A 16,444-nucleotide genomic window follows, 5' to 3' on the forward strand; every position below is an offset into this window, starting at 1 on the left:
CATTTTTCATTAACATCTTTAAGAACTCTATGAAATATTTTATTATTTCTATTTTACAGATGGGAAAGCTGAATTTCTTTTTTTAAGATTTATTTAAGAGAGAGAAAGAACATGATTGGGAGGAGGGGTAGAGGGAGAAACTCTTCAAGCAGACTCCTTGCTGAGTGCAGAGCCCTACAAAGGGCTTGATTCTATGACCCATGAGATCATGACCTGAGCCAAAACCAAGAATTGGACACTCAACCGACTGAGCTATCCAGGCACCCCAAGAAAGCTGAATTTCAAAGTGATTAGATGGCTTGGTTAAAGTCACAAAAGTAATCACTTTAGTACTTTATCAGATGTCACTCATACTAGGATGGCTATAATCAAAGAGATAATAACAAGTGTTGGTGAGAATGTAAAGAAATTGGAACTTCTGTACAATACTGGTAGGAGTGTAAAATGTTCCAGCTGCTTTGGAAAGTAGTTTGGCAGACCTTCAAAAGAGTAAACATGGAGTTACCTTATGACTCAGCAGTTCTACTCCTACCTATATACCCAAGAGAAATGAAAACATATGTCTACACATAAACTTGTTACACAGATATTCATAGCAATATTATTCATAGTAGCCAAAAAGTGGAAACAACCTAGATGTTTGTCAACTGATGAATGGATGAGAAAAATGTAGTATATCTATATAATAGAATATTATTCCACAATAAGAAATGAAGTACTAATACATGTTATGAAATGGATGAACTTTTTTTTTTTTTTTAATTTTTATTTGTTTATGATAGAGAGAGAGAGAGAGACAGAGACACAGGCAGAGGGAGAAGCAGGCTCCATGCACCGGGAGCCCGACGTGGGACTCGATCCCGGGTCTCCAGGATCGCGCCCTGGGCCAAAGGCAGGCGCTAAACCGCTGCGCCACCCAGGGATCCCCTATTTATTTATTTTTAAAGATTGTATTTATTTGACAGGGAAAGAGAAAACACAAGCAGGGGGAATGGCAGGCAGAAGGAGGGGGAGAAGCGGGCTCCTCAAGGAACATGGAGCTTGATGCGAGGCTCGATCCTAGGACCCTGGGATCATGACCCGAACCGAAGGGAGACGGTTAACCAGCTGAGCCACCTAGGTGCCCCTTTCTGTTTCCATTTATATTAAATATCCAAATAGACAAATCTAGAGAGACAGAAAATAAATTAGTGGTTGTTCAAGGCTAGGAAAGTTAAGGTAAATGGAATGTGACTGTTAAAGGGTAAAAGGTTTTTTTTGGGGGGGGTGATAAAATATTCTATAATTTTTTTTTAAATATTCTATAATTGATTGTAGTGATGGTTACACAATACTGAGTATACTAAAAACCATTGAATTGTACAACTTCAAGTGGGTGAATTTAATGGTATGTGAATTATAGTCCACAGTAAAGCTGTTTTTTTTAAGAAAAGGGCAAAAATGGGGGCACCTGGGTGGCTCAGTTGGTTAAGCATCTGCCTTCTGCTCAGGTCATGGCCTCAGGGTCTTGGGATTGAGCCCCACATCAGGCTCTCTGCTTAGTGGGGAGTCCCTCTACTCATACTCTCTCTCTCAAATAAATAAAATCTTTAAAAAAAAGAAAAGGCTAGAAATGTTTGAAAATAGAAATGAAAAGAAAAAAAATATCAAACAGATATTTACTAATATTGACTCCTAGACACATGACATTTAATTTTAATAGTTTGATAGCTGTATGTATATGGGCATGGTGCTCAGCAGTTGAGCAGTACTGAATTATAGATTATGTTTTAGGCAGGACTTCGAAAGTCATTTAATCCAGTTCCTTTTTGCTGGTGAGGAACAAAAATTCCCAGAGGGGTTAAATAATTTGTCTAATGTTGCACAACTAGTCAGATTCAGGTCGTCCAGCTGTAGTATTCTTTCTATCACTTGTATAATCAAGTGTTATTGTCAATTTAGTTGTTTGTTAAGATTTGTCTACATGTGCAATCATGGGACCTTTTTCACTTTGACTAAATAATAGATCTCTTAAAAATCAAACAATGGTCTAGATTTTCCCTCTATTGAATTGACTGGCAGTATTTAATTCACTCACATTGTTACATAGACTGTGCGCTTTTTATTCCTTTGGGGGGAAATCTATTTCCTGTGTAGTGTATTCTCTTTAAATTGTAGTAGCCTTGATGTAGTGGCCAAAGCCATTGGTCTAGAAGTTGTTTTTTGTTTTTTTTAAAGGATCCATGGTGGGATACCTGGGTAGCTCAGTCATTTAAGCATCCAACTCTTTTTTTTTTTTAAGAATTTATTTTTTATGTTTATTTAAATTTTTTTTATTTTATTTACAAGAAACACAGAGAGAGAGAGAGAGGCAGAGACACCAGCTGAGGGAGAAGCAGGCTCCATGCAGGGAGCCACAGGCAGAGGGAGAAGCAGGCTCAATGCAGGAAGCCTGAAGTGGGACTCAGTCCTGGGTCTCCAATATCACGCCCTGGGCCAAAGGTGGCACTAAACCCTGAGCCACCTGGGCTGCCCCCAACTCTAGATTGTAGCCAAGATCATGATCTCAGGCTGAGATCATGTGAGATTGTGAGATTGATTTCTTCATTGTCCTCCGCACTCATTGAGGAGTCTACTTGAGATTCTCTCCTTCCTCTGCCCCTCCTGCTTACACACACACACTAAATAAATAAATCTTTTAAAAAATAAATAAAAGATCCAAGGTGTCTTCTCTGCTGTGTTTGTTATGTACAATGGCTTTTATCTTAATCTTTGCTCGGTTTTTTTTTTTTTTTTTTTTTTTTTTTTTTTAATCCTTGCTCATTTTGTTCATGAATCTAGCTTGGTTTTATTTAGAGCCCTGTTGACAAGGACCCTTATGACTGGTATAAAATATAGTCATCGTTTCATCTTTAAACTGGACAGGTCGTTTGATTCCACTATTCATTAGAATGTTTTACCTTGGGATGCCTGGGTGGCCCAGTGGTTGAGCGTGTGCCTTCAGCTCAGGGCATGATCCTGGGGTCTGGGGATTGATCCCACATCAAGTTCCCTGTGAGAAGCCTGCTTCTCCCTCTGCCTATGTTTCTGCCTCCCTCTGTGTGTCTCTCATGAATAAATAAATAAAATCCTTAAAAAAAAAAGTTTTACCTTGAAGATTCTCAAGGGGTGGGGTAGAAGTAGATACTGAAGAACCCAGAAGGCTTTCGGCTCTTTGCTACAGACTGAAATAATTACTGGCTTAGTTCAGACTACTTTACTTCAGAAACCAGTAAGATTTAGCAAGAGCAAAATAGTTAAATCCACCCCTCAACGAGAAAGCAGGGTTGTTAAAAAGAATTGGGTGTTGAGGCAGAGGGTATGATTGAAGAGAAGAGAGATTTAGAAATATGAATATCCTTAAAGTGGCAGAAACCCAGTGATTCTGAGAACTGCAGACTTTTCTAAAAATCACATATCCCATTTTGAAAGCCTTTGAAAATTGTAAAAAGTAAGTGGCCTTTTTGAAAATAAGTGTTGCTATTTTGTTTTAAGATGTTTCAAAATACAGGGGGCACCTGGGTGCCTCCATGGGTTGGGTCATGATCTCAGGATCCTGGAATCAAGCCCTGCTTTGGGCTCCCTGCTCAGCAGGGAGTCTGTTTCTCCCTCTGCCCCTCTCCGTGCTTGTGTTTTCTCTCTCTTTGTCAAAAAAAAAAAAAAATGTTTCAAAATACAAACCAGACTTACGTCGTAACTTATTTTATAGTAATTTATCACAATTGCTAATTTCCTTATTATAAATGTATAAAGGCAGACACATTTATCAGAAATTACTATTGTTTTAGTATGGCCTTTTATATGTATCCCCAAGATCACCTAAGTATAGAAAATTAGATACTTTGTATTATCCTATACATTATAAGGGATAATTGGGCATGTCCATGGTTTGGGGGTTTTTGTTTGTTTGTTTTTATGTATTTTTTAAAGGTTTATTTATATATTTGAGAGAAAGAGAGCATGAGAGGGACAAGGAGAGAGAATCTGAAGCAGACTCCATGCTGAGCGAAGAGCCTGATGTAGGGCTTGATCCCACAGCCACAGGATCATGACCTGAGCCTAAGCCAAAAGTTGGACACTTAACTGACTGAGCCACCCAGGCACCGCCTTTTTGTTTGTTTGTTTTTAATATTTTAAAAATGTATTTATTTTAGAGACGAGTATGAGCGGCTTAAGGGGCAGAGAGAGAAGGAGAGAATCTCAAGCATGAGCATGGAGTCTGGCTTGGGGTTATCAGTCTTACAACATGAGCCAAAATCAAAAGTTGGACACTCAGCTGAGCCACCCATGTGCCCCATGTCCATGTTTTGTTTTGTTTTGTTTTTTTAAGATTATATTTATTCATGATAGACAGAGAGGCAGAGAGAGAAGCAGGCTCCACACGGGGAGCCCAATATGGGACTTGATCCCAGGACCCTGGGATCATACCCTGGGCCGAAGGCAGCACTCAGCCGCTGAGCCACCCAGGCGTCCCCCCATGTCCATGTTTTTAAAGAGCTGCTTACAAACCCATATGAGAAGATGGTAGTTGATCCGTAGTAATTCTGGGAAAGGTTGTAATATCTGTCCTCATTAGCTGAGTGTGTTCTGTGCTGGTTGATGGAAAGAAAAAAGAGAAATGAATTAAATTGGTAGTCTACTCTTCTCCATGATAGATGTTTGGTTTGGAAAAGAGTACTAGACATAGTTGAAAAAGGAAGACATTTATATTCCTTGTCCCCTTAATCAAATTTCTCCCTGCTGAAGGTAATATGTATGTTTCCTAACATTCCAGTCTTCTTATTTGCTTGAAGCCCACTGCCTTGGGACATTAATTCTGTGAACTTATGGTCTTCAGAGTAGAGCTTAAAAGTTGGAAATAATGTAGAAATGTATACCTTCTGCAGCTGGTCTAATCAGAGAGTTGTCTCCCAAAACTAGGCAAGAGTTAAAAGAAGCATAAATTCAGTGTGAAGGAAAAATGAAAAAGTTATAATTGGATATAAACAAGGGGGAAGTGAAAGGCAAAATACAAAATAGAGGATTTCAGTATGTACCCACTTGAGAGTGCTCACTGTGCTAGAGTGAAACCTGAGAGTTACTAAGAATAACTTCACATATCCAGGCAGTCAGGTCTGGTGTGTGGGAGAGAGAATAGAATCCTGATTCAGATGCTATACTCCCTGCCCTGGATACAGAGCAGCACTGTCCACTTTGCCTATTCTTTGGATAGTTTAGATTCATTGCTTACCTTCACTGGGAAGCTTTTGGAGGCCACAGAGGATTTTGGCAGCCCTTGGAAAGGATATTTTTATTGGATTGGATTATGGCTTGAGAGTTGACCAGCTCCCAGAAGAATACGACCTAATTCATTTCCCTTAAGTAAGTGTTTTTTGTTTTTTTTTTTTTTCATTTTTCAGCTTTGTTTTTGACTGGTAAGATTTTTTATTCAAATAAAAAGGACAGAGTTTAAGTTGAAAGTAAAGCTGATGTTGCCTTTTGTTGGTTTACCTTGTGAATGGCATTTGAGATTCTAGAATACACACTTCTCAGGTAGGCTGCCTGTCTTTCTGCCTGGTACTTGTGATGATAGTGTCTATATCCTGCCTGGTCTCAGGACAGGCAGAGAACACTGGGCATAGCAGCCAGACTCAAAGCTTGCTGCTTTAGTTTTGACTTACAGAAGACTATTTTCTTTGCAGATTTTTGTAGCTCGAGTAGCAGCCCTTCTTTCCAGCCCATCAAAAGCCACATAACCATTCCAACAGCCCACGTGATACCTTCTACTTTGGGGACCTCTCCTGCCAAGCCAAATTCTCTACCTGCTGGACTCTCTTCCTCCAAACTCCCTTTGTCAGGGCTGGCTGAAAATGTGGGGATGACAAGAAATGGAGACCTTGGTGCAATGAAACGTTCTCCAGGCCTGTCTAGAGATTTCACATACCTTTGTGGTGCTACTGGAGAAAATGGAATTGAGCAGTCCTGGTTTCCAGCAGTGGGCCATGAAAGAGAAGAAGAAATGAGGAAGTTTGATATTCCTGGTATGGAATCTACCCTTAATCAGTCGGCAATGATGGAGACACTATATTCAGATCCCCACTACCAAGTCCACTTTCATAACCCAAGAACTGACACAAACAAGGAGTTATACAAAGTGTTGCCTGAGACCAAGAAGGCACCGGGCAGTGGGGTGGTATGTGAGCGGAATGGACCTCACCCTAATAGCAGTGGAGTGCTCCCTTTGGGACTCCAGCCTGCTCCTGGCTTCTCTAAGCCTCTACCCTCTCAGGTATGGCAGCCGAACCCTGACCCTTGGCACCCCCGTGAGCGATCTTGTGAGCTCAGCACTTGTCGGCAGCAGCTGGAGTTGATCCGTTTACAGATGGAACAAATGCAGGTAGAGGCCCTTCTTTCTTTGGATTTTTGTGGGTTCTTTGCAGATCTTAGAACTATAGATTTTTACATACACTGACTTAAAAAAAAAAGAACTATATAGATTTTGTCCTATAAATTTTGACTCAAAAAATTTTTTTTAAACGTTTTCTTTTTTTTTTTTTAATTTTTATTTATTTATGATAGTCACACACACAGAGAAAGAGAGAGGCAGAGACATAGGCAGAGGGAGAAGCAGGCTCCATGCACCGGGAGCCTGACGTGGGGTTTGATCCTGGGTCTCCAGGATCACGCCCCAGGCCAAAGGCAGGCACTAAACCGCTGCACCACCCAGGGATCCCTCAAAAATTTTTTTGTAAGAAAGATGGAAGATGGGGCAGCCCGAGTGGCTCGGTGATTTAGTGCCGCCTTCAGCCCAGGGCCTGATCCTGGGATCCTAGGTTCGAGTCCCGCATCGGGCTCCCTGCATGTAGTCTGCTTCTCCCTCTGCCTGTGTCTCTGCCTCTCTTTCTCTCTTTGTCTCACATGAATAAATAGATTTTAAAAAATTTAAAAAAGAAAGATGGAAGATGTTTCTTAAAGGGAAATGAGGGCAACCCGGGTGGCTCAGCGGTTTGGCGCTGCCTTCAGCCTGGGGCGTGATCCTGGAGACGCAGGATCAAGTCCCACGTCGGGCTCCCTGCATGGAGCCTGCTTCTCCCTCTGCCTCTCTCTCTCATTTTCTCTCTCTGTGTCTCTCATGAATAAATAAATAAAAAATAAATAAAAGGGAAATGAAGGCTTGTGAATGCCATTGAATATGTTGGTGGTCTAATTCAATACTAGGTAGATCCTCCAGAGTAGAGGGTTACAACGGAAGACCCCAAAAGGTGTGTCATTAACACTGTGTGCATATATACTAGTCACTAGGCTACGTACTTTTGCTTACAGCATCTTATTTAATCCTTTACCTTTGATGAGGTAAATACAGAAATTTACCAGTTTCTTTCTTTTTTTTTCTTTTTAAAGATTTTATTCATGAGAGACAGAGGCAGAGACACAGACAGAGGGAGAAGTAGGCTCCCTGCAGGGATCCTGATGTGGGGCTCGATCCCAGGACCCTGGGATCATGCCCTGTGTCAAAGGCAGACGCTCAACCGCTGAGCAGAGCCACCCAGGTGTCCTAGTTTACCAGTTTCTTAGAATAAATAATCTGTCTAGGGTTACAAAGCTGGTAAGCAGCAGAACTAGGGTTTAAAACCACCCCTATATTTCTTCCATATGCCAATTTTGTCTTAAAAAAAAAAAAAGGCCTTGTGCTGCTTAAGAAAGGGAAGGAAAGAAGCAGGACATAGTCTCCTTTCCTGGTTGGTGAGGACATCTTAGCTCCTGGTTTGTCTCTCTTGCCAGATAATGCAAGATAAGTGACCTTTTCTTAGAAACTGGAGCCTTTATAAGCAGGGAGTGTCCATTTGGCAGAAGTCTCCCTGGCAGGTTCTTTCCAGTCATGCATCAGAGCTAAAATTATTCATAAACACTGGGCCTCTTCAGGCTGAGCCAAAGTGAGCCTTGACTAGAGACCCAAGTGGATACCGCTCAGGTGTTTTCAGGTGTCTGTAGTTAAGATCAAGCCACTCTGGGCTTTCTTGTCTTCCAGCTTCAGAATGGAGCCATCTGCCACCATCCTGCTGCTTTTGCTCCATCACTGCCCACATTAGAACCAGCACAGTGGATCAGCATCTTAAACAGTAATGAACACCTTTTGAAGGAAAAGGAGCTCCTCATTGACAAGTAAGAGGTCAAGGGGTGCCCTAGGATCAGCCTTTGCTCTCCCAGCCCCCACTGAGGGCACCTAATGAGGTCTCCCAAAGGATAGCGTATCCCTCTCTGTTTGGGTCCACGCCTTGCCTCATGGTAGAGCTAGGTTGATAAGCAACCTATTCCTGTATCTGACTAATGTGATAGGCCAATTGTGTATCCTCTGCAGGGGCTCTGGGAGTCCCTAAAGCAAGCAGCCAGTTCTTTGTAATTGATCTTTCCTCATTTCCCCCAAGTCAGCTTTCTTATTTGCTCTTCCTCCTTTAGCAGAACAGTACTGCCCAGACAAAAGGCCTTGCTTTACATAGTATGAATTGTACCCACCTAAGGAAGGTGGGGGTTCATGTTGCAAGTGGGTTAGTGTCAGGACCCTGGACCTCATTCTACTGGCTTTTGCAGGCAGAGAAAGCACATCTCTCAGCTGGAGCAGAAAGTACGAGAAAGTGAACTGCAAGTCCACAGTGCCCTTTTGGGCCGCCCTGCCCCCTTTGGGGATGTCTGCTTGCTGAGGCTGCAGGTAAGCATTGGCAGCCAGAATGGCATTCTGGTTATCATAACTCTGTGTCTTCCCTTGCTTAGTACTAGTAGGTATCCAAGACATAGAAAAGGGATCAAGTGATATAAGGTATCCTTGCCTTCAAAGTGTAGGCATCCTAATTATAAAGCATCCCTTGTTCCGCCTTTCTGGAGGCAGAAAAGGCTCGAGGGTAGAATCAGGTATGCCTTGGTGTCAGGACATACTGGGAAAAAACGAAGGCAGGGCAGGTACGTAGTAAGGTTCTAGAGTTGGGAAATGTTCTGATAAATAATAATACGAGCCTTAGCCAAATGGAGGGAGAAGCAGAGGTAATGGGATTTTTTTTTTTTTTAAGATTTTATTTATTTATTCATGAGAGAGACAGAGAGGGGTAGAGACACAGGCAGAGGGAGAAGCAGGCTCCATGCAGGGAGCCCGATGTGGAGCTTGATCCTGGGGCCCCAGGATCACGCCTTGGGCTGAAGATGGCGCTAAACCGCTGAGCCACCCAGGTTGCCCCAGTAATGGGATTTAGAGCCATTCTCATTTTTATTTTTTCATGTCTAGGAGCAACTAAAGGAAGCCATGTTTTCCCTTAGGGTAATGGCTCCTTAAAAAAAAGCCTGCTTTGTTAACTTCTGCAAAATGGGCTTTTGAGTGATGGGTATTAGATTATAGTACTGACTTTGCCACCTAGTGGGCCTGTTAAAATAGTGTTCTATCTTACAGAATTAGAATGTTAGAGTGAGAAGGGTCCTTACATAAAATCTAGCTCAGTCCTCTAATATATTAATGAAAAGATTGGGGCCCAAGAAAGAGGAAGAACTTTTGCCTAAGATCATATAGAGAATGAGTAGAGGAGAAAATTTGAGTGTGCATTGGAATCACCTGGAGGGTTTGTTAAAACACAGATTATTGAGCTCCATCCCCAGAGTTTCTGATTCAGGGACCTAGAAGTTGGCTCAAGAATTTTTATTTCTGGGCAGCCCCGGTGGCAGAGCGGTTTAGCACCGCCTGCAGCCCAGGGCGTGATCCTGGAGACCCTGGATCGAGTCCCACATCAGGCTCTCTGCATGGAGCCTGCTTCTCCCTCTGCCTGTGTCTCTGCCTCTCTGTGTGTATCTCTATGAATAAATAAATAAAATCTTTAAAAAAAAAGAATTTTTATTTCTGACAAATCCCCAGGTGATACAGAAGATGTTAGTCCTAGGACCCCACTGTGAAAAGCACTGCTTGAAGAAATTCTTAGAGAAAGCTGATATTTGACCATAAAGTATACAGAGAATAAGTAAAGTATATGGGGCTGTAAGGGTGAGGCACATTTATGTATCGAGAATCTTTATGCAGGAATTGCAGCGAGAGAACACTTTCTTACGTGCACAGTTTGCACAGAAGACAGAAGCCCTGAGCAAAGAAAAGATCGAGCTTGAAAAGAAACTCTCTGCTTCAGAAGTCGAAATCCAGCTCATCAGAGAATCACTCAAAGTGGCGTTGCAGAAGCACTCAGAGGAGGGGAAGAAACAGGAAGAAAGGGTGAGCTAAGGAGTTGGTAGCTTTCTAACTCACAAAGGAGTTGGCAGTCAGCCTTTTCCTGCCAAACCCTAAGTTGTTTCTGGCCCCCATTCTTGGAACTAGGAGGAGCCAATTGGGTGAGATCCTACATTGACTTTTCATGCAGGACTGGGCTGCTAGAAATGGCACCCTTCCTTTTCACTTCATCTCCACAAAAGTGCCACAGACAGAGAAAGTCCCTCACTGCCCCAGGTTGTGATATGCCTCCAACTGACTTGGGTTGAAAACCAGCTTGAGCAGTCATACCGGATGGTACTGTTGCAAGATGTTTAAACATCTGTGGTAAATTTACATCATTCAGCCTGGATTTTCCTTATCCTACCTAAAAAGTAGAAAAGAATTCCATGTGTGCACCCAGTTTGGAAATTTGTACATTTTTGCTAGTACTCTTAGAATTGCCTTAGGGTAAGATTGGTCATCATAGAAGGAGCTGATTCAAAATCTTTTCTTTCTGTTCACACCTTGCTCTAATGCAGATGATCTTGGGGGATCAGTGTAGTAATGTTTAGTTCTGGACCACTTGCATCAAGATCAACCAGAGCAGTGCTTCTTAAACTTTAATGTGCTTAAGAATCACTGGGTCATCTTGTTTAGAATGCAGATCCAGGGGATCCTAACTGGCTTAGTCAGTAGAGTGTGTGGTTCTTGATCTCGGAGTTGTTTGACCCCCATGTTGTATGTAGAAAGTACTTAAAAATAAAATCTTTTTTTTTTTTTTTTTTTAGATGTAGATCCAGATTTAGTACTTCTGGGGTGAGATGTGCCTGAGATCCTGCATTTTTAACACACGTGATGTTGATGTCGCTAGTATAACAAGGACTTAGAAGCTTGTTAAAAATGAAACTTTTAGGGCAGCCCAGGTGACTCAGCGGTTTAGTGCCACCTTCAGCCCAGGGCATGATCTTGGAGACCCGGGATCAAGTCCCACGTCAGGCTCCCTGCATGGAACCTGCTTCTCCCTCTGCCTGTGTCTCTGCCTCTGCCTCTCCCTCTGCCTCTCTCTCTGTCTCTATCTGTGTCTCTCACGAATAAATAAATAAAATCTTAAAAAAAAAAAAATTTAGGGCTCCTAGGTGGCTCAGGTAGTGATTCTGGAGTCCTGAATTGAGCCCCATATCAGGCAGGCTCCATGCAGGTAGCCTGCTTCTCCCTCTGTCTGTGTCTCTCATGAATAAATAAATCTTAAAAAAAAAAAAAAAACTTTTAGTCAAAAGTACATATATCTAAGTTAAATCATCAAATACCAGTATATTTATAATAAAATTAGTAGCTCTGTACCCAACCCCTTTCCACAAAGATTTCCATCCTTAACTCTTTTTCTCTTGACCTACCTTTGTATTTCTGAGTAGTAGTCTTGAGGTTTTTGCTGTTTTTGTTTCATGGGTGCAATATCTTCTTTCTCTGATGATATTGATTGTATCTTTTGGGATATCTACATCTGCTTATAGTATTATTTCTTTTTTTTTTTTTCAGAACCTTTTGTTCTTGTGTATTTCATGTCAGAGGCTTGGTGATCCTTGAATGAATGGGCACTCATGTTTAAGAATGAAATATTTAGGGGATCCCTGGGTGGCTCAGCGGTTTAGCGCCTGCCTTTGATCCAGGGCACGATCCTAGAGTCCCGGGATCGAGTCCCACATCAGGCTCTTGGCATGGAGCCTGCTTCTTCCTCCTCCTGTGTCTCTGCCTCTCTCTCTCTATGTCTATCATAAATAAATAAACAAACAAACAAAATCTTTAAAAACAAAAGAATGAAATATTTAAAAGCTGGATAGAAGCTCTAGGTTCATGATAATTGTCTGGTGGACTACATTATAGGATAATCAGATTTAGACTTCCTTCTCACCTAGGAACCCTCAAATATTAGTATTTGAATGTCTGTCTTATCTTTTCTCTTCCAGAAAAGAATCTTCAGTCTGCTGCCTAGTTGGGAGGCTAAGGCCAGGAATGCTTTTTTGGCCTTTAGGATCTCAATATTGAGAAAGAGGTTAGGTTTGGAGTGCCACAGTTCTGTACATACATTTTTACTTATACTTACTTTCAACCCACTCACGTTCTCTCTGCTATGACTTATATACCTGAGTCCAGAATCTCCCCTATCTGATTTCTCCAGCAAATAAATCTCCAGTCTCCGGTTGGGGAAACCTAGGATGAAAATGGTATCCAGCTAACCTGTATGTAGACCTCCAGTGAGTACCCTGTTTTCAGATCTATGGCTGATGCCTGGCTCAGACATACTTGGAGCTTTGAGTACAGAGGTGTGAAGGGCACATTGTTTTCCATGTAGTCTGTAACTCCCACTGCAGGTTATAACTCTTCCTCTAAGTAATTTATCTCCTGTCTAGTTTGATCTTCTATAAACACATTGAAATCTCTCATACACTTTTGTTTCCTCCTTTATTAACTTTTAAAAATTAATACTTTATTTCCTTCCTGTCATTTTAGAAATGTTTTGAAAAGTAGAAGAGATAAATGTCTGTGGGTAATTCACCATTTATTCAAAGATTTCCCCAACAGGAGCCTGGAGATTTATTCTCTGGAAAAATCAGATGAGGGAGATTCCAGACTCAAGGATATCAGCATTTTCAGTAAGCTTCCCAGTTGAGTCTGATGCATATTAAAATGTGAGAATCATTGGTTTAGAGCTTTGAAGGGTACAGATTATACCTGGGGTAAAGCCTTTGGTTGATTTTTCAGGTATCCACTCTTGGTACTTTCTTATCTTCGGATTAAATTAGGTTAGGTTTCCTTTTTAAATTAGTGTTTCCTTTTGACATCAGTAGATTTGCCTTTTTCTCTGCTTTCTTTTGCTTCTTCAGCATCCTTTTTTCACAAGCCAAAGGAAAAAAAACCGTAATAATGAAGAAAAGATCTCTATTTCGGCAGATTTTGGTTGGTGCCCACTCTATGCCAAGCATTGTGCTATGTATTGTAACTATGATAATGAGCAAAATGGATACAGCTCCTCTCAAAAAGTTGAGAGTATCATTAACCCTTCCACTTGGTTGCTTAGCTTTATTTTATTTGTTTGTTTATTCATTCATTCAGAGAGAGAGAGGCAGAGACAGGCAGAGGGAGAAGCAGTCTCCATGCAGGGAGCCCGACGAGCTCGATCCCAGGTCTCCAGGATCACACCCTGGGCTGTAGGCGGCTCTAAACTGCTGCGCCACCAGGGCTGCCCGGTTGCTTAGCTTTAAATCATGAGTGGTGTTTAAGGAAGAATGCATTACCTATCTCACCAGGACAGATCAGACCACTATGAATAACAAAGATGCTTCCATTATTTGGGAAATTCTAAGAGTTTAGAAATTTTCTCCTGGAAGCCCAAGACAAAAATCAGACAAATTTTTTATTACAGGCATACCTTGTTGGATTTTTGTTTGTTTGTTTTTAAATATTTATTTATTCATTCATGAGAGACACAGAGGCAGAGACATAGTCAGAGGGAGAAGCAGGCTCCCTGTGGGGAGGCCAGTACAGGACAGGACTCAATCCCAGGACCCTGGGATCACGACCTGAGCCAAAGGCAGATGCTCAACCACTGAGTCACCCAGGTGCCCCATGGCATACCTTGTTTTATTGTGCTTCACTTTATTGTGTTTCCCAAATACTGCATTTTTTACAGATAGAAGGTTTGTAGCAACTGCCTCAAACAAGTCTGTTGGTGCCATTTTTCCAACAGCATTTGCTCACTTCATTTCTCTGTCATATTTTGGTAATTCTTGAAATATTTCAAACTTTTTCATTATTATGTCTGTTACAGTGCTGTGATCAGTGATTAAGACTTACTGAAAGCTCAGATGATAATTAGTATATTTTAGCAATAAAGGTTTTTTTTTTTTTTTTTTCAGATTTGTTTATTTTAGAGAGAGAAAATGTTGGGGAGAGGAGCAGATAGGGAGAGAGGATCTAAGCAGACTCCATGTTGAGCATGGAGCCCAATGCAGAGCTCAGTCTCATGACCCTGAGATCATGACCTGAGCTGAAGCCAAGAATTGGACACTTAACCAACTGCCAGCCAGGCATCACAGCAAATATTTTTAAATTAAGCCATGTACATTTTTTTTAGATATAATACTATTGTACACTTTATAGACTACAATATTGTGTAAACATGACTTTTACATGCACTGGAAACCAAAAAATTCATTTGACTTGCTTTATTGTGATATTCGCTTTATTGTAGTGGTCTGGAACCAAACCTGCAGTGTCACCCAGGTACGCCTGTATATAGAACTGCTACCAGTTTTTAAAAACTGCCCCAGGAGCCCTTCTTCCCTACCCTTGATTGGAAAATTCAGATGTGTTTACTCTGCAGTTTATGCCTTAATCTTAAATGGCAAAATTTGATCAGCTCCCTGCCTTCATTGCAGTAAAACAACATTTACAGCCCTAGGGGCAGAGACAGTGGTCACTTCTGAAAAAAATATGTTTGGGTCCTAGAGGAGTCCATGGAGACAGATTCTTGACACTTCTTTCCCAGGTAAAGGGTCGTGATAAACATATCAATAATTTGAAAAAGAAATGTCAGAAAGAATCAGAGCAGAACCGGGAGAAGCAGCAGCGTATTGAGACCTTGGAGCGCTACCTGGCTGACCTGCCCACCCTGGAAGACCATCAGAAGCAGAGCCAACAGGTAGCAGCAATTTCTGGGTGTATGTGGGGCAAACAGGGAGTGGGCAAGCAGGGGCACTTTCTCAGCCTCTGCTGTATGCAGTTATCCTGTGGTTCCTGAAAGGAAAATCCCAAAGGAGTAATATCCAGACTCCTATCTGTCAAATTTGCACCGTGACTGCAAAGGTTTTGAGACCCGGATATTCTTCCTTGACCTAAGTGTGGGATCCTGTCTCTCAGCTTAGGGATTCTGAGTTGAAGAGTACAGAGCTGCAGGAGAGAGTGACCGAGCTGGAGAGTTTGCTGGAGGAGACCCAGGCAGCCTGCAGAGAGAAGGAGGTTCAATTGGAAAGCCTGAGACAGAAAGGAACAGAATTCTCCGCTAGACATAGGTAAATACCCCAGTGTGGTTGAGGAAAGGAGTGGAGAGCTAAGTCTACTCCCCTCACTACCTGTGTGACTTTGGGCAAATCACTTTCCTTTCTTTTCATTATTATTATGTCTGTTAGAGTGATCTGTGATCAGTGATTAAGACTTACTGAAAGCTCAGATGATGATTAGTGTATTTTAGCAATAAAGGAAGAGGTCTTTGAGATGGAGAGTGAAGGATATAGTGGTGTAGTGGGGGCTTGTTATTGTAACCTTCGGAAGGTGCAGCCCAGTGCCTAGCATAATAATACTGGATAATAATCCCTGAGTATGTAGGTGTTAGGTGAAGGGAACCACTTTATAAACTGGGAAATTAGTTATCTGTATATTTGCAAAAGCAGATCCTGGTGTTAAGGATGGAGAGGAAAGAGATTATCTACATTTTGAACCTTGTAAGCTAAAGGCTACCAGGAACATCTGTTTCTCTTCAGCCCTAGGGATTGTTCTCGATTGTCACAACAGGATCTAAGAACAAAACAAGATGCCATAATGTACTCTCAGGGTGTCTTGAGAGCCTCTTCCATATTAATTGCAGTTTTGAAAATGTGATGGCTGTTTCAGCAGCCTCTTGAACCAAATCCAGTTTCTAATGGGTTGGATTGGATTTCTCATCCCATATCCAACCACAGTGACCCTGTTGTTTATCTCAGCAGATGAACCATGATGAAAGTGATTGTGGGGATCCATGGGAGGAGACCATTGGTTGGAGTCAGAAGAGAGGTTGGGTCAAAGTTGACTCTACTCCAGACTATGTGTGCCAAGAAAAAAGATTTTTTTTTTTTATTTCCCAGAATTTCTGCAGTATACATGTATGACTTTTATAATCTAAGTACATGAGGTGAATATTTATTTTTGAATATCAAAACAAATATAAAAGAGCTTTGGGCAGGTGGAAAATTGGTGGCACATTAGATAGATGCTGGCCTCTAGGGAAGGGAACTAACATACACTAGGCAGCTTGTGTGTGGCACACCCTCTGTTACAACAGACCTAACATTATCCCCAGCTGTGGCTTGGAACGGCCTGAGTGTGTCTTGCCCCAAAATATACAGTAAATAATAGAAAAAGGAGTCAAAGCCACATCTGTCTGACTTCAAAATTCTTGAAGAGGCCACTGTTTTTCAG

General features: G+C 41.6%; 1 protein-coding gene across 2 annotated transcripts in view; it reads left to right on the plus strand.

Annotated features, from left to right (window-relative positions):
* Nucleotides 1-16,444, plus strand: part of CEP85 (centrosomal protein 85) — a 33,478-nt gene that overhangs the window by 9,474 nt on the left and 7,560 nt on the right. The window contains exons 1-7 of one of the 2 annotated variants that reach the window (XM_055331846.1): nt 5,175-5,379; nt 5,700-6,394; nt 8,027-8,160; nt 8,587-8,704; nt 10,052-10,237; nt 14,760-14,912; nt 15,131-15,282. In XM_055331846.1, coding sequence (XP_055187821.1) covers nt 5,876-6,394; nt 8,027-8,160; nt 8,587-8,704; nt 10,052-10,237; nt 14,760-14,912; nt 15,131-15,282 — 1,262 coding nt within the window. In that variant the 5' untranslated portion in view covers nt 5,175-5,379; nt 5,700-5,875. Of the gene's footprint in view, nt 1-5,174; nt 5,380-5,699; nt 6,395-8,026; nt 8,161-8,586; nt 8,705-10,051; nt 10,238-14,759; nt 14,913-15,130; nt 15,283-16,444 lie in introns of those variants that run through there. The other variant, XM_055331845.1, reaches the window with a different exon arrangement.

This window comes from Nyctereutes procyonoides, unplaced genomic scaffold, assembly GCF_905146905.1.
Source record: "Nyctereutes procyonoides isolate TBG_1078 unplaced genomic scaffold, NYPRO_anot_genome, whole genome shotgun sequence".
Classification (NCBI taxonomy): domain Eukaryota; kingdom Metazoa; phylum Chordata; class Mammalia; order Carnivora; family Canidae; genus Nyctereutes; species Nyctereutes procyonoides.